This window comes from Onychostruthus taczanowskii, unplaced genomic scaffold (assembly GCF_017590055.1).
Source record: "Onychostruthus taczanowskii isolate IOZ18803 unplaced genomic scaffold, ASM1759005v1 scaffold1, whole genome shotgun sequence".
Classification (NCBI taxonomy): Eukaryota; Metazoa; Chordata; class Aves; order Passeriformes; family Passeridae; genus Onychostruthus; species Onychostruthus taczanowskii.
In genome coordinates this window covers 25,015,026-25,034,107 of record NW_024496525.1, presented here as the reverse complement: position 1 = coordinate 25,034,107, position 19,082 = coordinate 25,015,026, and the positions used below count along the sequence as shown (strand labels likewise).

General features: G+C 40.9%; 1 protein-coding gene across 2 annotated transcripts in view; it reads left to right on the top strand.

Annotated features, from left to right (window-relative positions):
• The window catches only part of FBLN5 (fibulin 5), a 51,452-nt gene that overhangs the window by 3,053 nt on the left and 29,317 nt on the right, over nucleotides 1–19,082 (top strand). Inside the window, exons 3-4 of one of the 2 annotated variants that reach the window (XM_041398887.1) lie at nucleotides 2,005–2,053; nucleotides 3,218–3,460. In XM_041398887.1, the coding sequence (XP_041254821.1) occupies nucleotides 2,005–2,053; nucleotides 3,218–3,460 (292 nt within the window). Of the gene's footprint in view, nucleotides 1–2,001; nucleotides 2,054–3,217; nucleotides 3,461–19,082 lie in introns of both variants that reach the window. The other variant, XM_041398896.1, reaches the window with a different exon arrangement.

The window sequence follows — 19,082 nt, the reverse complement described above, 5'->3', positions numbered from 1 at the left end:
GACTGTTAAATTTTGGACTGTGATCCTGAATGACTGTATCCCAGTTTTCATTTTCACTTATGCCCAAACCCATTTCCGTTCAAGAGGGTGGATAGAAGAAAAGCAGTCCAGTTCTTGAAACAGCAGAATCATTAGTTCTTTGTGTGCTCAGCCTCCAAGTAATTTTAAATCAGGAAAAAGTGTTCCTACAGGCATGTTGCTTGGATCTCTAGCTGATAGTCCAGATATATTTGGTATCCAGAGCTGTGTTTCTAAATACCTTTGCCAAAAGTCTCTGAAATGTAGTTGTTTTTCTTCTATTACATTGAAAATTTCCTGCACAGGACATGCTTATTGATATTTTTGTGATCATTGGATCTGTACGGGAAATTCTCTTCATGCCTCTGGAGAATTTTTGAGATGTCTTTAAGGGTTTGTTTTTATAATTTAAAAAATATTGTTTACATTGCATTTTTTATAAAAACATCTTGTGACATCAATTGATTTTTGAAGTTGCTTTGAAAAAGAAACTTGAAGCTGAAATGACAGCAATGAGTTCTTTCTGAAGATACTGAAACTGGTAATTTTGACAATATTGGAATCTTTTCTAGACTAAAGTTCTAGAAAGTTGTGGAAACCAGTTCTACAGTAGTTTCAGGGGTTTTGAATCATCATTTTTTGACCAAAACAAAATAATTTTGTTAACAACTATTTGAGCTTTTCCAGCTAACCTAGGTATAGGATATGTACTCAAAAAGGAGAACAAAAGGTGGAGTACATATATTCTTTAAAACATGAGGGTGATTATACATTCTCCCATTAGAATATCTTGGCTTTCCACAACGTGATACTAAAACATCTTGGAATGCCAAAGCAAATGAAGGCAGAATTCCTCCATACTTGTCTGACACTTCTAGCAGTGGTTTTGTGTATTCATATGTGTCAGTGTCAGGTGCAGTCCAAACAGTGTTTCACCTCATGTCCTGTCCCTGGTTCCTGCAATGACCCACCCCTCTAACCCTTTGTCTTCCATCTACAACTTACTACTTTTCCTAACATCAATTAAGTCCTTTACTCTTCCACTCATTTCTTCCATAAAGTCCAAAAATAAGTGTCTTTATCATTAAGAAACAACAAAAAAGGAAGAATCTTGAACACACTCCATCCCTCTGTCCACTGGTTGCTTCAGTGGTTCCTGTTTCCTGGATATCTCTTGCTTACATTGCCTAATACAACCTATTTACTGGAAGATCCTGTGCTTATGTCAATTGCTTGGCCCCTTGCTAAATAGCTGGAGGCCCAGTCAAAAATTAGGAAGAGCAGGGAATAATTTTAGAAGGCTTTCAAACCTGGTGAAACTAGGACTTTCACCAATTTAGAGATGCTGAGGTCACTGAGGAGGTACTGAAGACTCAAGGCTGCAGCCCTGATGATGACCAGCAGAGCAGGAAGAAACAAGGCTTCCAGTAACCTTGAATACCTATAATGTGTTCTATAAAGATTTCTTCTCTAAAAATCACAAGGTTTGGTGGACAGGAAAAGCCTTATTTTTTAAGCTTGTTATGTTTCAACTGCGGCTCTGGATGAGTCAATGTCTGACGTGTTGTGTGCTGAATGGGCTGTCTGGGGAGATTTAGAGCCTGTGGGAGATTTAACAAGGACCTTCGAGATGAACCCCCCTGTTCTGGCAAAACCAAGACCCTAAACTAGAAGACGGTAATTCTGTGCTAACAACTCATAACACATTGTACCCCTGTACTCATAACACATTGGTGACCCCTGGGCAGAGGAGCAGCCTGACACTGCCATCACCTGAGGGTGCCACTCCTGAGCTAAGGGGCTGGAACCTGTGCTGAGGCCTCAGGTTCATGGCTTGCTGACTGTCCCCTGGGGAAGGAGCTTTATTTTCATGTACTGTATCATGCTGAACAGTTGTACTAATCGTAACAATCCAGATGAACATTTGACTCTGCAAACCTCTTATTTCACCATCACTGAGTGTCCTTTTTTCTCTCATTTTAGCAGCAATGCACTAATGGGTTTGACCTGGACCGTGCCTCTGGGCAATGCTTAGGTAGGACTTTAATTAAATCAATACATTTACATTTGGGTTCAGAAATCCTGAATTTATTGAGTTAACATTGTGTTGCTCTTACTATGTTTTAGATGAAAAGTTCTTACTTTGTGACAGATATGTGTGTTTGTATACATGTATATACAAAAAATATGAGTATATATAAATGTGTGTGTGTGTGTGTGTGTGTGTGCGCCTTTACATAGCACTGATCTTTGACATTGTTGTGATACTGACAGGATGTCAGGGCTACTAAAACAACAGTGATGCATTTTGGTAGGAGCTCAATGTGGCTGCCAAAGGACAAGGGCTGTTCACCCTCCTTCTATTTCTCCTTCAAATTCAGGATTTATTGTCTATGTTGCCTGTCTCCACCTGCAGGTTCAAATAAAGTCTTCCATTCTCAGAAACTGAAACTCCAAGTAAACTGAGTTGAGGTAGTGTAAGGAAATCTGCATTTTGCCCAGTAGCATCTTTTTGTCATTGGCAATCAGTCTCCAGGGCAGCATTTTCTGCATCCATAGAGTCCCCCAAACACAAAGGGAAACACCTGCAGCAGATTGTCCTGCCATAGCCTACTGTTTCTGTGGCCCAAGAGCCAGGGGAATGCTCAATTTGGCTAAACCAGTTGTATCTTTCTAAATTTAATTCAGCCACAATCTCAGTGAAAGCAAGAAAGACGCCTGAACTGTGTCCCCAGATCTGAGCATCCCTAATTTGGAGGGAAGGAACTCGAGACTTCCAAAGCAGGATCCAAATTTCACAGCTGGGCAGACCAAACCATCAGTTTCTGAAATCCTGATCTGTATGTTGTGGTTTGGACAGATCCTCCAGCAGGAACAGGCAGTAGCATGCTGCAGCCATGTGTAAACCAGAGTTTAAACCAAGCTTCTATGGAATAGCAAAGCAGGTCTTGTCCTCTCCCTCTATCCTCTAATAGTGGAGTAAAACAGGCAGATCACAGGATATGTTGCATATAAGGGAAGTTTCCTGTTTTAGTACAATCTAACTTCAAAGTGAGACACCACAAGGAAGGATTAGCCACTTGATGGAGAACATATTTCTTTTTTTGCAAAGTTTTAAAAAAAAAAAAAAATTTAACTACTCTTTGATAGGTGCCATTAAGGAGCAATCTCTCTTTCAACCTTTGCAATTTCATTCCAGATATTGATGAATGTCGGACTATTCCTGAGGCCTGCAGAGGAGACATGGTGTGTGTCAACCAGAACGGCGGCTACCTATGCGTGCCCCGAACAAACCCGGTGTACCGCTCGCCCTACCTGAGTCCTTACTCCAACGTGTATCCCCCGCCCCCCGCCCCCGGCCCCGGCCCCAACTACCCCACTGCCACCCGACCTCTCATCTGCCGCTTCGGCTTCCAGCTGGATGAAAACAATCAGTGTGCTGGTGAGTAGCAGAAATCGTTCTTCTAGATTTTCATTTACATTAAAGCTTGTCCTGCAGTTGTCCTTCAGTTAATGCAGCACTATTTTGAAGTATCAAGCCCAGTATTTTGAAGTCGAAATTTTTTAAGGATACAAGCTGTATGTTTCATATCATCAGTATTCAGTGCAAACTAAGATATGACTCAGTCCTATTATTTAAGCAGGAAAGCTATTTTCATGAAAGAAGTAATGTTTTTATGAAATAAACAGCCATCTGAAGGCAGGTGATTTGTCAGTGCATCAAAAGCATGCCTTTTATGCTTATGATTCTGTCCATGAGAGAGAAGGTGGCCTTCATTTGAAGTGTTAGATGGGGCCTGGGAAAACTCCATTCATCTCTTGGCTGTATGTGAACTGGTCTTTGACAAGAAAAAAAAGCCTAAACCTGAGAAGCCATGAGCTTTCAACAGAGAATTTTACCTCTCTTTAGAGTAAGGAACAGCACTTTCTTCAAAACTGCTGCAGAAAAACACAAGAGCTAAAACTGACTTGTCTTTTGGGCTTATTCTGCCCTGTTGTCTGAAATTTCTGGCAGGACTTGGTTGCAAATGGTGCACTGTCTTTGTTGCCCTGCTGAGGAGACCACAAGAGCTTCACAGGAGCTTTGGAAGTCTAGAGTTAAATTCAGCTAACATTAGGGACACATTTTTTGTATTTGTCCTTTCCAAGGTGGGAAAAACATATTTTCTAATCAACAAAGAAGAAAACTAAAATCCTAAACCCTGGGTTTTTTTGGGGTTTTTTTGTGTTTTTTTTTTGGTTTTTTGGTTTTTTTTGTTTTGTTTTGTTTTGGTTTGGGTTTTTTTTTTTTTTGTTTTTGTTTTTGTTTTTTTTTTTTTTTGAGGACTGTTTAAATCCTAGGATCACTGAAGAGTTTACTGTAAAAATAAGCATTTTTACTATCTGATTCTTTGAAAATGAGCTATAGTCCATTTCATCTTAGCAAATTGATCAACCTGTTATTTTATCTACTGATTTGTAGATTTCCAGGAGTGTTTTCATTTTGCTCACTTTGCCTTAGATGATTCAGGAAGTAGGCTAGTTAGTAGAAAAGAAGTGCTGAAATGAAAGTGGAAATGAAACCTCTGAATTATACTGTCTGGTCTGCTCCATGCAAACCAGAATAATCAAAACAGGAAGATTTAGGAAACTTTTACAGTGAACTTTACTGCCTCCAAAGAGCACACATGTTCCTATCTATGCTGGCAGAAATGGGAGGACTAATACTTCTTTCAGTCAGGGCTGTTCACTTCTGTCATTTTAACTTTCAAATATTTGGGATTTAATTGTAAAGAAAGTTTAGTGATGAGAGACATTAATGAAAATGCATGGGAAAGGACAGGCTGCCATTTGAGCACCACAGCAAGCTGGGAGCAGTTTTTGTAAGTCTACATCAGATTTGAATTTGGGTAGATGATGTGCTAAAGGAAGAAAAACAAAACTAAAAGAAAATAAGACCTGTCAGGGGTCTCTGCTGGGTTAGATTTTTTTATTTAGTTAGATTCTCTTGAAACATTCACTATCTTGATGCAGTATTTATTGTTGTATCTGTGTGTGTTTTGTACCTATGTGCCCCAGGATGGAAAGTGTGGTCACCAAAGGGAGTGATTTGGTCCATGTCTCACTGTGGTGATGGTAGAAAGGCCTGATCCCCTGTTTCCAGGATTCCTGGAGCAGTTAACAGGGTTATGTGCAGTGCCATGCTTCAAGTCACTTGATCCTTGGAGGCAAAATATCAGGGAACCTTGACAGGGTCCTCAGGAGCAACCAAAATTTTACCCAGGTCATTCAAGAAAGTCTGACCCACAGGATCATGGCATCCATAAGCCAATTATAAGCATCACTCATGTTAATGGTATTTCAGTTGCTCTGTGTTACCTCCTTGTCCATATTCAGCATGTTCTTAGGATACAAAGCACTCCAATGGCTAATTTTGTGGTGGAATGGTTGAAAAGAACGAACTAGAAGTAATTTTGCCCAGTAGCTGGGTCACTGTGTAACAGGTTTGTTATGTTGGTGTTCTAGCACCTTCTTTCCAAATAAAATTAGTCAAAGGTATTTCCACTAGAGATAATGAGATTTTTTGCTACTGACTGCAGGGGAACTAGAGTTATTCTTGTGCCAATGTGTCTGAGCAATCTGCAGATTTTAACAGAGTACACATTTTTGTCTGGTCAGATATGGGGTTACAGATCTACTACTAGAACAACAGAAATCTTTACTTTCACTTTGAATGTCAGTCAAAACAGCTTATTGAATACAGGAGCATTTTCTGGGAGTTGGGAGATTTGCAGCCTCAGCTTTGAAGCACTGAGGTTGTTCAAGATACTTCCAAAGTGAAACAGGACAAAAATTTGATCTGAAAGTTTTGTGAGTTTTAACAAGCTCTTTCTTTTTTTTTTTTCCTACCACTCCACAAAATGTAGGGAGGCTGTAAGAAGGTTACTCTGTCCCAGTCTGGCACCTGGCCTGCCTGCCATGACCCCACATTCCTTGGCTCTCAAGGGAATGTGCACCCCTTGCTGTTCACATAACATTCCCCCTCGTGGAGCTGATCTGTTTCCATGCAGCGAAAGAAGATATATTATCCATTCTTCTCCCTTTCGAGCTTTTTGGCCTCATCCTTTCTGGCCTGGATGGTCTTAGACAGTGGTTAAGTGTCCACAATCCTTCCCTATCCTGGTCACCACTCAGTCTTGCCAAGATTCTTTCATCTCCAGATCTTGTCCTTTATGAAAACAAAACTTTTCCTGGCTCAAGTCCCTCTCAAAGACACCTGTCTGTGATGGCTTTGCTCATTCCAGTGTCCTCTGTGCGCTGCAGAAGTACCTGTAGCCATTTGTGGTAGCAGACAGAGAAATGTTTTAATGATAATTACTTCTAAACTCTTCTGTGGGTTTGATTCCTAATATGTGGTATTTTTGACCTTTGGAGTTGCTGAGTGCTTTATATTTTGTATATGTAAGTGGTCTGTGTTTTCAACAGCACAGAGTTTTTGTAAATCATTCCAAAGCAGGTTGGGAATGATTTATAACCACAATTAATGTTGGAATAAAAGACCACATACAGAAAAAAGCAAAGAACATCTAGTGCAAGAGCACTGTTTGAACTGTTTGTCTTCTAACATTACTTCTCTATAAATACAGAATGAGTTAGTCATAATAATGACTTTTTGCACAAGGAACTTTGTCTAGTAACTGTTGGCTTCAGATTACTGGAGTGAGGGCCTGTGTTCTTGCATTATACATTCGTAAGCTGAGAGCTCTTTCCAGTTTCCTTTCACTCCACCTTGCTGTTTCCTGATTTACAATGATCTTCAAAACATGCCTCAAACACAGATCCTTCTGGGCATTGTAGAAAGAACTGTACTGGGTGGGCTCTTATTATTGCTTTCTCTCCAATTAATGCAAACTCACAATGTGAGGACATGGTGGGGTTGGAGAGGTTGAACAGAGAGCTCAGAGAAAGCAGACGTCAAAGACAGAGCGGCAAATGTCAGGAAAAGTACGAGCATAAGGTCCGATAAGTATGACCTAGATAGAGAGGGAAGGGAGGAGGGCAGAGGAGCTAATTTAAAAAAAAAAAAAAAACAAAAAACAAAAAACAAAACAAAACAAAACAAAACAACAAAACATAATATTTTTTTTGCTTTAATTTTTAAAGCAAAAGGTAAAAGGAAGAAGGAAATGGAAGGATGCTGTCTCCAAGTGCAAGAGAGAATTGGTTTTCGTGCCCCATTTGTGCAGTAGTCATTGCTTCAGCTTTCCTTATTTCTCAGAGATCGGCAGGACCTCCTACATTCCCCACCAATGGGTCCCCAGTTCTGCGTTTGTGGAGTGAAACTCCTTCCTTCAAAAGATTACCTTTGCACAGATGGGTTTTAGATCATTATAATTTATACTGCAAGCACACCTAAACCCCACATCCAAGCCTGCAATTGCACTGCCCTGCCTTGTGCCCAACCTCATTAAGAGCAGCCTATGTCTAGATGAGTTTTCAAGCAAAATGAAGGAACCAGATGTTCCTGTGTGGGGAAAGGGGAGGGAAATTAAGAGACAGAGAACTGAAAGGAGGTGCCCAGGTCTTGCATCAGGCTCATGGCTGTGCTGGGATAGAGCCCAGAGTTCCTTATCCCATGGCTTAGCCATCAAGCCAGGCTGCCTCCTCCTAATGACTTTCCTAGTGACCTCTCTGTGCATATAGAAACAGGAGGAAGAAAAGCAGGGAAATGCAGCAAGGAGATTATGCGTTACAAGGGTTTGTATAAATGGAATAAAATGGAATGGAATCAAAATGGAATCCACTCCCGCCGTTTCCTTTTTTAACCCTATTTGGTTCAGCTCTGTGTCTTTCCCTTTTCCTCTTGGTCTGTGAGACAATCTCTTTTGCTGCTCCAGAGGGCCAGTTCCTGAAGGTCATGCATGATCCCTGGTAGGGAATGACTGCCATCATGTTCAAATTAACCAGAAAAAAAAGGGAAAGATTACATGACAACAGATTCTGTGAGAGGCTGAGCTCAGACTTCTGAAAGTATAGGTAATTGTTGACAGCTCCTGATTAAATTAAGGGCCATGATATGTAGCTTTTACTTGTAGTATGGTTTTCCTGATGTATGAGGAAACATGAATTGAGACCTCATGCTGCCATAGCAATGGGAAAGTTTCCTCTCAAGCATCTCAAGAGTTTATAGCTGGTGGCTAAGGCTTGGGTTGGAGGAGTTTGTGTTCAGTTCCCAGCTTTGCCATAAAGCATGCCATTCCTGCAGTCACCATCCCTGGAAGTGATCAAGAAACACCTGCACATGGCACTCAGTACCGTGGTCTAGGGGACAACGCAGTCAAAGGTTGGACTCAATGGTCTCGGAGATCCTTTTCGGTCTGACTGATTCTGTGATTCTGTGCTTGATATTTTGGGGCTAAAATGAAATAATATTCATTTTCAGGATGATACCAAGATTAATTTCACAAGGGGATGATAGGTGTGGAGGTGACTTCCAGGCAAGTATCATGTAAAGATACACAGACAGGGGAAAAAGGTCCAGTTTAATAATTCTACAGCAGTGAAGCTCAAGGTGAGACATGTGGCACTCAGTTGCTTCCCCAGCTGTCCTGGTTCCAGCCAGGACAGGGTTCATTTTTTGCAGTAGCTGGGAGGGGACATGGCCAGGACCCGGAGGTTATTCTGTACCCCTTCATGTCATTGCCAGGAGCAGGCAAAGGGACTGTGTCTTCCAGGAAGAAGGGGTTCCTTCCAGCTGAGAAAATTCATCTAGGGCTGTTTATTGTCCAGGCTGCAATGAGCATTTTTGCGTGTGAATCACTCTCTTCTGTACACTTTTTTATTAATATTATTGCTATTATTGTTCATTTTCTTATCTCCTTGCTGTTTTCAGGAAATTGTTCTTATCTCAACCTGTGATGCCTTTTGTGCCTCTAGTAGGAGATGGGGAGGGAGAGCAGCTTGTGGTTTTTTTAGTGGCAGTACTAAATTGGAAAGTACCATTCCTAAGCCACTACAGCAGTGCACTTACCTGGCTGGAATTCAGTGGCCACTTTTGTCTATGTTTCTGCATAGATCAGAGAAGAGGGGAAGTCTAAGCCCTTTACCTGTATCTCAAATTTGCTTCAAGGAATAGCTGAGCTACAAAAGCTTTCAGCAGCTATTTGATCCTGGAGTTTTTCAGTCATCTTCTACTTATGCTGTATTTGTTTCATGTTTTAGCACAACTCAAGATGGTTTCCCCTTGATTATTTAATGTAATGAGACTAGACAAGCCAGGTAAAATAAACACGTGGAAAATACAAACTGTGTACATTAAGGTTCAAGATCATATGTCAGGACAGTAATGAAAGAAGGATCATTCACATCCTGGAGTACAGACATAGTTAACATAATCCTGTCCCATTGGATAAACCCACATTATACAGCTCCAGACAAACATAACTATAAATCTTTTAGATCCAGGTTCTGTGCTTCTGATCTGATGGCCTGATCTATTCACAATCCCAACAATCTTCTTAAAGGTAATTACAAGTTAACTGTAAAATAATCATGGGTTGAAAGGTACATCTGAAAACAGTCAGAGCTCCTTCCTCTGTCAGGAAACCATTGCACCAGCACAGAGAATGGGCAGGGCCTGAGGAAAGGCAAGACTCATCCAGCCACTTCAGAATGACTCTATATCATTCCTACAGAATGATATACAGAGTCATTCCTTCAGAAATATGACCATCAGTAAAGTGTCCTGTCCAGCTTAGCATGGGAAATGAGGGTCAAAATGCTGTTTTTCATGGAAGTTAATCCATTTGTAGAGAAGTGAGCTTGACAGAAAAAGCTGCTGTACGTATCAATCTGTAGCATGGTAAACTAAACCTTCTGTGGCTTGGCTTGTTCCTGCTTTCATTCCTCCTTAAGTGCAGTGTGGGAGGAACACAGTCTGGTGGTTAAAGCACAGGCAAGTGCTTCACTTTAACTTCTACTACTAACAAAGAAATGAGTAGAATTGAACCAAGAAATATAACATGCAAGCCAATAATGCTGGCATGTTATTAAGGAAACGGGCACTCTTCACTGGAATGAAAACTAGCAGGCTCCTGAGTATCCAAAGTGTAACAGTAGGAGCAAACCCATTATTCTGCATGTCAGTGCCTTTCAAGCACCACTCTGACTGTATTTATATGTGATGATGTGAAAAGTGAAAACAGAATAAATACAACTACAGTATAGACACAACTGAACTTGAATGAACTACAGTCATACTGGGTAGGTAGCTGGACAACAGCTGGAGACAAAATCACTTAGACCTATGATTATAGTCCCTACTGACTTTGGTGAAACTCTTAAAGCAGAAGTTCTTGCAGTGAAGTTAAGCTGTCTTGAACGTAAGCTTAAGTATCTTATGGTCAGGCAGTCAGGTACCATATTTTTCTCCTTCTAAAATACTGATACTACAATAAGGATTTGTGGCATTCCTTGACATTTTGAGGTAGGATAGACAGGCGGTCAGAACATCATCTCATGATTAAAAATTGGGACCAGCAGGAGTGTTTGAATTTGGTTTCAACTTTACCTTGAACTAAACTGAATCTGTCTGTGGAAGTGTTCATCTGCTATTTGGGAGTGATTGAAAGTTTTCTAGTTTCTTTTTTACTGAGCTGTGAGCCAGGAGGGAAGCACAGTACCATACTGAGGGGAACAGCTGAATGAGAATGGGTCATGTTATAACATAATGGGTTTGTGTGCAGAGAAGAGGCATAAGTACAGAAGGGACAGTGTCCATGTCTTGTTAGATGTGCAGGCTACAGTGCAGACACAGGAAAGCTGAAATTTGTCTAGACTGTGACCTCTCTCTCATGATGTGTTTCAATTTTCCCTCTTTCTTGGAACTGTATGATACTTTGGTATACAAAGTGGCAAGAACCCAGGAATCTCATCTCCCTTGACATCTGTAGACTACAGAGGGAAAGGGTATGCAAGGAAAAGAAGTTCAACAGATACTCTGTTTTAATGGCCTCCATTATGCTTGGTCTCTGAATTGGGGGTTATTGGTCACTGGGCTCTGAGCCAAACAATACACAGACTTCAGCTGTCACCCAGAGCTGCTTGGCAGGAGGTTACATCTGACTCAATTCAGAGGAGCAGTAATCATGCCCAGCCTGCCATATCCTCTGGCATGTGCTGGCCAGGGCAGGGCTCGCACCCCTGCCATTAATCTCAGAGTGATTCCTTAGACTCACTGCCAGCAGTGGTTTGATACATGGGGCTCTGTTGCCGCCTTGCCTTTATTATGTCTTACTTCCAGGGATTTCAACAGTGCCAAATCAGTTAAGGCCACAATGTACCGATTAGCTCTGTCTGCTCTGGGGTAGATTTCATGAGCTTTCCTTTATGAAATAGCTGTCATGCAAGACAGTCCCACCAACTAGACCATTCAGGGCTTAAAAGAAAATCAGGTCACTTAACAGTGCTGGGAAACTGACAGATGTCATGAGTACCCTGCCCCAGTCTGTCAGCTCTTTGGCCTGTTTTTCTCTCATTTTCCTATGAATGACACTTTCTCTACCTTCCTGTGGCATAATGTGCAGAGCTCAGTACGTGATAGTCTCTCCTCACCTGGAAGACTGATTTGTTTCAGTGCCCTTCATAGCACCAGCACTCTACTCAGGCCTATGTCAATTTTTGCATATATTTGCATCACCCACAATGCCTAGAGATGGCAGTGTTCTCAATGACTTAAAAGTCACTATTTTTCTTGGCCTCTCCCTTATATGTTTTGGGTCAGTCTTGCTTCTTTTCATTTGGTTCCAGCCTGAAATTGGCCATGGTTATATGTCACAATATAGATGTTAAGCCAAAATATATAGAAAATATGAATTCTTTTCTTTGCCAGTATAAATCAGCCAAATGGACCATATGTTTTGCCAGACTCTATAGAAAGTGATAATGTGCTGGCACTGTTCCTTTGTCCTGTCCCTAAAACACCAGACCCATGACAGAGCTGCCACACAGAAATAGAAGAGCTGCCTGGAGTAAGATGTTGCATGGAGTTTAACATGCTCTGACCCCTTAATCTGCCAGTTCTCTGCCTTCCCATTTTACTACTTCAATGACATGAGAGAATTTTTCAAAGAAAATAAAGCTGCTAGAAGATAAATGTGAGTTACAACCAGCCCAGTTCATGGCCGTTTTTTCAGCATTCTGCCTCATTTCTGGGATGTTCTGCCCCTTGGGGATGACAAGATGTACTGAAATCCATCTTCTTCTTTTTTAACACCAGCAAAACCTTCTCTTCTTTCAACTGTAACTCATGGTTGCAGGTGCTCTGTGGTATAAGACCACACTGCAGTGTGAGGAGAAGGAAGGTGCAGAGGACAGGCAGTAGTATAGGTGTCAGGACAGCTGAAATGCAGGCCCAGGTCCCCAAAGCTTGGTTAAGTCCCCTGCTGTCACTGACCTACACCCTCCATGGGAGTTTAGTGTATAAATGCCCATTGGTCTGGTCTGCAGCCTTTGTCATGGGCTGACAGTACAACCTCAGACCTCTTCGCTCAGTATTGCTTCCAGAACTCACTACTTCTCTGAGGAATCTCAATATCCAAGCAATAATCTGGAAACCTTTGAGGGGTCTGGATTTTCAGGAAGAGACCTTTAGCATTTACTGAAAGTTGGGGTGTGAACGGTGTCTTTTGGGCATCTGCAAGTTTGAACATACAAACTCATAAGTCCGTCTGGAAAATTTTCTTGTTTTTCTATATATTAGCTCTATGTCAGTAACATGCTGCTACAGTGAGAATAAATCTGTTTATATTCATGAAGCATTCAGATACTGAAAATAAAAGAAGTGATCAGCTAAACAGGGAGAGTCTAGGAGGAGAGGGAGAGGAATGCACTATAAACTTGCAGGGTCTGAAAGAATCCATAATCTACTGCTTGGTCTGAAACTGTGTTGCTTGTTTTTGGTTTCCTTTTGGTTTTTTCCACAAAATAACTTTAACTTCTGCTTTTCTATAATATTTTGAGCTTGATTTTTTTTTCTAATTTATTTTAAGTAAAATTCTTATTTTCCATTCTGCCCCCTACGTAAATGAAGCATTAACTTGTGAGTCAGTAAATTGATGGTTGGATTAAAGGCATTGATTGGCTTTGTAGCACAACCAGCATATCTGTAGGTAACACTGATTGAGAAGATTGTATAAATAGTAATACACAAAAGTCTAGGAAAGCTACAATTATGATCAGGAAATTAAGGGACTGGAACACAGCAGTAGGTGAAAGGATAACCTAACACATGTCATCTGGTGGAAGATGATCAATAGAAAGCATTGATATCAAGAGCAGTGTAGCATTAGGCAGTTTCTGGCAGTGTTACTAAGACTTCTCATTCCAGAACAGAGAGCAAATAGTACTTCAGAATGCTCTGTTGAGAATGGCTCCAACCTACTCACATTAGGTGCAAGTACTTTACTACCAGATAAATGTAGACAAATTTATGGAAATCTCAGTATAGAGCAGCAGCAAGTTGGGGCCATTACTGAGGCTGACTTTGATTAAATTAGTAAAGTGTGTTATAAAACTTAGGGTAAGATGACAGTAATTGGAACTGTAAATGACAGAAGTAGAAGTTTGTATGATGGGTGGTACAAAAGAATGATTATTGCTGAATAGGGTAAAATTTGCTGAAAGGAAGGAAAATTACTTTTAGACTGAACATAATAAAACCTTTTATGGCACTGCAATGTATCAGGTTATACAAGAACACACAAGGTATGTTATAGTGGAGGAATAGTACAAAATGTAACAGTAGAATCATTTAAAAGCTGCCTGGAACAATTTTTAGCAAGAAAGAGTCACACAAGTTGGAGGTGAAATAGATATTGTCAGGTGCTGTTTGCTGTACTTTTGAGTCTTTTGATATATTTCCTGGTTCCAGTGTGCACAGAGGCACAAAAAACCCCCCAGTATGCTTCATCTAACTCTGCAGAGAAAAGCTCATAGCATGGGTAAGTGCCTCCACCCATTAAACAACGTTTATTGTCACTGCGGCTGAGCAACGCAGAGCTGCGATAGCTTGAACGGGTAGCCTGACATCCCCTTTCCAAAGGAGGAATCTTGGAGCAGTGCAGAGTCTGTTTGCCAGACTGCCACTCCTTAATCCTGGAGCAGGAACCAGGCCAGGGAGAGGAGATGTGATCTGAAAGCCATAGCATGCTGCTAATTTCCTGCTATTGCAAACCCTGTGGGGAATCCCAAACCCAGCATAGGCTGGAACAGCCTTGGATCAGGCTCCTGTTCTTCAGAGGTAGACTGCAGCAATATATACAACACTCATTGCCAGCAATTCACTAAGCACTGCATCTGGAGCTTTATTTCAGAAGCAGATTGAAATTATTTTAATTAAAAGCAGGACTGACTTTGTGATGGAATAGCCCAGACCTGTGCATTGACAGCTATCAGTTGATTTCATGCACTCATCTGAAAAGACTGTAGCATGCCAACTTCAGAAAGGAGGTGCTTTTGCCCTCCTTTCTGAAATCAGTACTGTTTGAAGATACAGTTCTGTAAAACCTGTATTGTGTTTTTCAGGTGGTACATTGCATTTTGGGACAAAATTTTTTCTCATTAACATTTTCAAGAGGTTTAACTAGTCATAGATAAAAAGTGGTATAAGAGAACTTTACAGGGTTGCATATAGAGAATTTTACAGGGTTGCACATAAGACTTCAAACACTGCTCATGAATGGAAAGAAATAAATGGAAAGAAATGGAAAGAAATAAAACGTTTATCTCCATGTTTCTCAGGCAATAAGTCCAGATATAGACTTGAGTCCAGAGAACTATGGCGTAGGTGTGCCCTACACAGACTAGAGAATGCCTCTAAAGATAATGAGTGGCTGACAATTTGCAGTGTATCCATTAAAGGCCCAGCAAGTCACATGCATTCTGGAGCTGGTAAGTGATGCTCATCATCTAAAAATGCAAAATACTATCATATTCTGCTCCACAAAATCACAAGCTGACATCTAGAAGCTTGGGACATGAAACTGTTTCAAAAATACATGATCCATTCCCTTTGACCTGGGGAGGGACATGAAATGCTAAACTGAGCACTGTCTTCAGTATCTGATTGGAGATGATTTGAAAGACTACGAATTGTAGAATGCTAATCATGCTAAGAATTTGCTAGGCCCTCTTCTATCCTGCAGACTGTGCGTTCTGAAACGGAACTGCTCCCTTGCATGACTCAGTATGACCTGAGACCTTGTGGCAATAAGGGTTAATAAAAGAATGTACTATAAAAAAAAAAAATGTAAATTAACTTTCCACTACAGCAGGCCCACATGATGGAAAATTCACTGGGATGTACCTTCTAGAGAGTAAAAGCAGGAGTTTTGCTCCAGGAATAATCACAGAGATTAAATGTTCCTGCTGGTTGGGAACATTGTCTCTTCTCTTTGTTTATTTATTTACTTTTCATTTTTTTAATTACCCAAAGAGAACATAGAGGGTTTTTTTCAGGCCAGGCCACTTGAAAATGAACTGTTTGGCTTGGGAATGTTCAGTGTGAACATGTGTCTTTCTGAGCTTTCAGGGATAATGTGAGAGCTGGTGGGTCTGCCTGTGACACTGCTCATGTGGCCAGTCTGGTCAGCTTGTAGCACTAGTCAGGAATTTCTGAGTTCTGGTATAAGGAAGGTAGGCTTACCTTGGAGATCTGGGGACAAATGTGTGCAGGTCTGTATGTGTGAGTAGTGCAGTCTGCTTCTGTGTTTGTTCAGCATCCAATGAAATGGTTCACCAACCTCAACAGTTGCTACTAAATTAAGCAGAGATTCACATTTTAGTTATTTTCTCTTAACTACCTCCAGGGGAGAATTCAAAGTGCGGTCAATTTCTGTTGCCTTCACAGGCACCCAGTTCTCCCAATCATTCTGATTTCCTGGCATAAAAAAGATCTGGGCACACTGAAGATAGGGAGCAAAAGACCTCTGTGGTGGTTAGAGGGTGGCAGCACATGTCATACAAGAAGAGGCTGAGAGAACTGGACTTAACCTGCCTTAAGGACATGAGGCTTATGATGGAATTGTACTGCTTGCTGCCTTCCACTGTCTAATGTGAGTGTGTAGAGAAGATGAAGCCAGATCTATCTCAGAGATGATATGGACAGGAATGGGCAAAACTTGCAACATGGGAAATCCTTATTAGCTATCAGGAGAAATGTTATCACAGTGAAGGTGGTCAAACACTGGAACAGGGGTTCAAAAACTTTGCAGCTAAAGGTTGGACCCTTGGAGAAACTCAAACCTCAACTGGAAAAGGTCCTGAGCAGCTTGACTGAATTGTCCCTGCTTTGAGTAGGGGCTGAGACCAGATGACTTACAGAAGCCAACTTCAACATGCCTTGTTCCATGGCTCTGAAACTGCAGTGCCTGAGGTGCAGTAGCCTGTGTCTGATACTGGTTCAAGCCTGTAATATCTTGAAGGCTTCCATAAAATGAAAGTGATAGTCTCTCTGTCATATGGATTATGAGTTTTAGCACTGATTTTAAAGTGCTGTAAGATCTTTGAAGGGAGTGGGGTGCTTTTATATTTGCTTTGGAGGCTCTGTAGAGCTGACCAGTTAAGTGACTCAAAACTCACATCACAACCCCAGGGTCTGCAGTGAGAATTAGAGGTCCTTTTTAAGAAGGGAGACCTTCAGATCTGCCCACGGCAGCAGCTCCTGCTGACTGCTCCAGAAGCTGTCATGATTGACTAAAGAGAGTGTTAGACTTGGCACTAAGGGCATTGGGGACCTTATCAGGGGAGAAAATTGTTTTTCATATTTCATCTGAGCTTCAAATCTGTCCATGTGTCAGCATGTTTTATAACAATCTCAAAAGTGCCACAAAGCTAAGGTAATTCTTGTATAAATGTTAGGACCTTTTGGGTTCTTTTATAAGCAAAGAATGGGTAGTGGAATAAAGCCAGTGGAGAAGAAAAATCTCTGCAAATACTGGCTTCCAGACTCAGACAGCTGTGTCCTCATTACTCTTAATAGCAAAGAGCTATGAATGTTGGGCAACATTCCCCCCTGAGTGTATACATAGCAAGCCATCTATTTATTTATTTCAGTGGTGGTGATCATTGGAAAATGCCTATAAGCCCTGCTCAAATAACTGGCTTTAACTCAGATTTGGCATTCATTGCTTTATAATGCTTGAACCACATTTTCTTGCAATGTTCCAAAAATTGCCGCCAGCCAACTGAGTTGCAAACTGTCCTGGATAAATGAAAACTGTGTGGATATGGGAGGTTTACTTTGTTCCAATTAGTGTGTGATGTGAATGTCTACTGGCAGTTTTCCTGCTCTCCTTACTCTGAGTTCATGGCTCCCTGGAAAAAGAGGTGTTTCATCTCAGAGGGCTTTTTCACTCTCTCTCTCTCTCTCTCTCTCTCTCTCTCTCTCTCTCAGTAGCCCCTTTCAGTTACTTGTAGAGCTTAAATTAAGACAGAAAATTTCTAGGTTTGGGAAATTCTGATATAGCAAGATCTCAAAGGGGATGTGCTGAGCCTTTAGAGGCAGAAAATTGTGTTTTGTTTAGCCCCAAGAACTGCCAGTTTTGAGCAGGACCATGACCAGGTTCTAGATGGTTGCAAAACTCCCAAGCAGGACAAGATGTAAGGCTGAAACTGCATCAAAGAAAATTTCTAATAAAAGTTACCTAACATTTGCAGGAGTCCTGTCCCCCACATGACAATCAATAAATCAATTGAGATAAGGGCAGATCTTCTTCCTCTGTATTGATCCTGTCATAAAACAGAAGTCTTGATCTGGATGGTCTTGACTGAATTTTCTCTCCATGAGACTGAAGATTAATTTCACTGAAAAACTGAGAAAAAAAAAAAATCCTACATTTCTGCTAACTGTTTCTACTTCACTATAGGAACTTTGAGACACACATTCTGCAAGCCAGGCTCTTTTCCCCGGTTTAATGGCTATGTTAAGGGAGTAAGGTGTTACCCTCTTGGAGAAAGTCAAAGTGCCCATTATATGTGTGTTTGACTCACGCAGCTTCATGTGACATGAGGCTATCTACAGCCATGCCACATCCAGTTGGTAACTCCTTGTGTGCTCAAGCCAAGCAGTTTTGAATCCAGTCCTTTGCTGAATGAGATGCTGGTGATTATTGCTGTAGCTTTTGTGAGAGATCAGTTAGTGACAAATCCCATACAAGGGATCTCTATCATAACATCCCATGACAGAGATCCCTTGTTGTCTTCTTTTCATATATGTACATATTGCTCACCTAGAATCTCACTTGTTTTTTGAGTTGTTTGCACACCACGCTTGATGTTGCACATCCAAAGTGGCTGCATTTTAGTGGAAGAAGCAGCCCTTCCAATAAAAGTTTCTGTTATAACCTGCAGGTGGATATTTGCATCCCATTGTTTTCATTGTGGCTTTAATTTCTGGATCTATTTGGATCAATTTCTTCTGCCATATTAAAAGTCAGACTGTTCTCTTCTTTACTAGTTATTATGGTTTATTCACAGTCCCAGACCTCTCTAGCCTGCCAAAACACTTGGAAAAGGAGCTCTTAATGACTCAGTTAAAATGTACGGTCAAGAAGTTCACTTATTAGAGGAAATGTAAACTGACCACCAATTGGCTAAACCAGCTGGCTGGACTATTTGTGCTTGAGATTTCTCAAAGCTCCCCAGGGAACAAAAGTGGGAATAGCAGTTCTCTGCTTTTAGTTCTCTCATGTTCTGTACCCTAACAGAAAAGTCTTTGAAAAAATTTGTTGGAGGAGAAGCCAATAGCATTTGACCGACGTGTTTAAAAGCTTTATAAATAATGCTTTAAACACCTATATTTTTAATATAGTCTTTCTTTCAGGGTCTTTTTTAACTAACCCATAGTAATGCAGAGAAAATATACAATTCAGCTATAGAAAACTCATTTCTTCACTATTAATAGTTCTACACTTCTTCTGCAAAATTTTATAAGCCTTTTTTAGAGATTCTTGCATGAGACTACTTCACATCATGCAACAAACTGATGATTGTAAGGATCTTTTTTATTATTTCTGAGTGTGCATTTC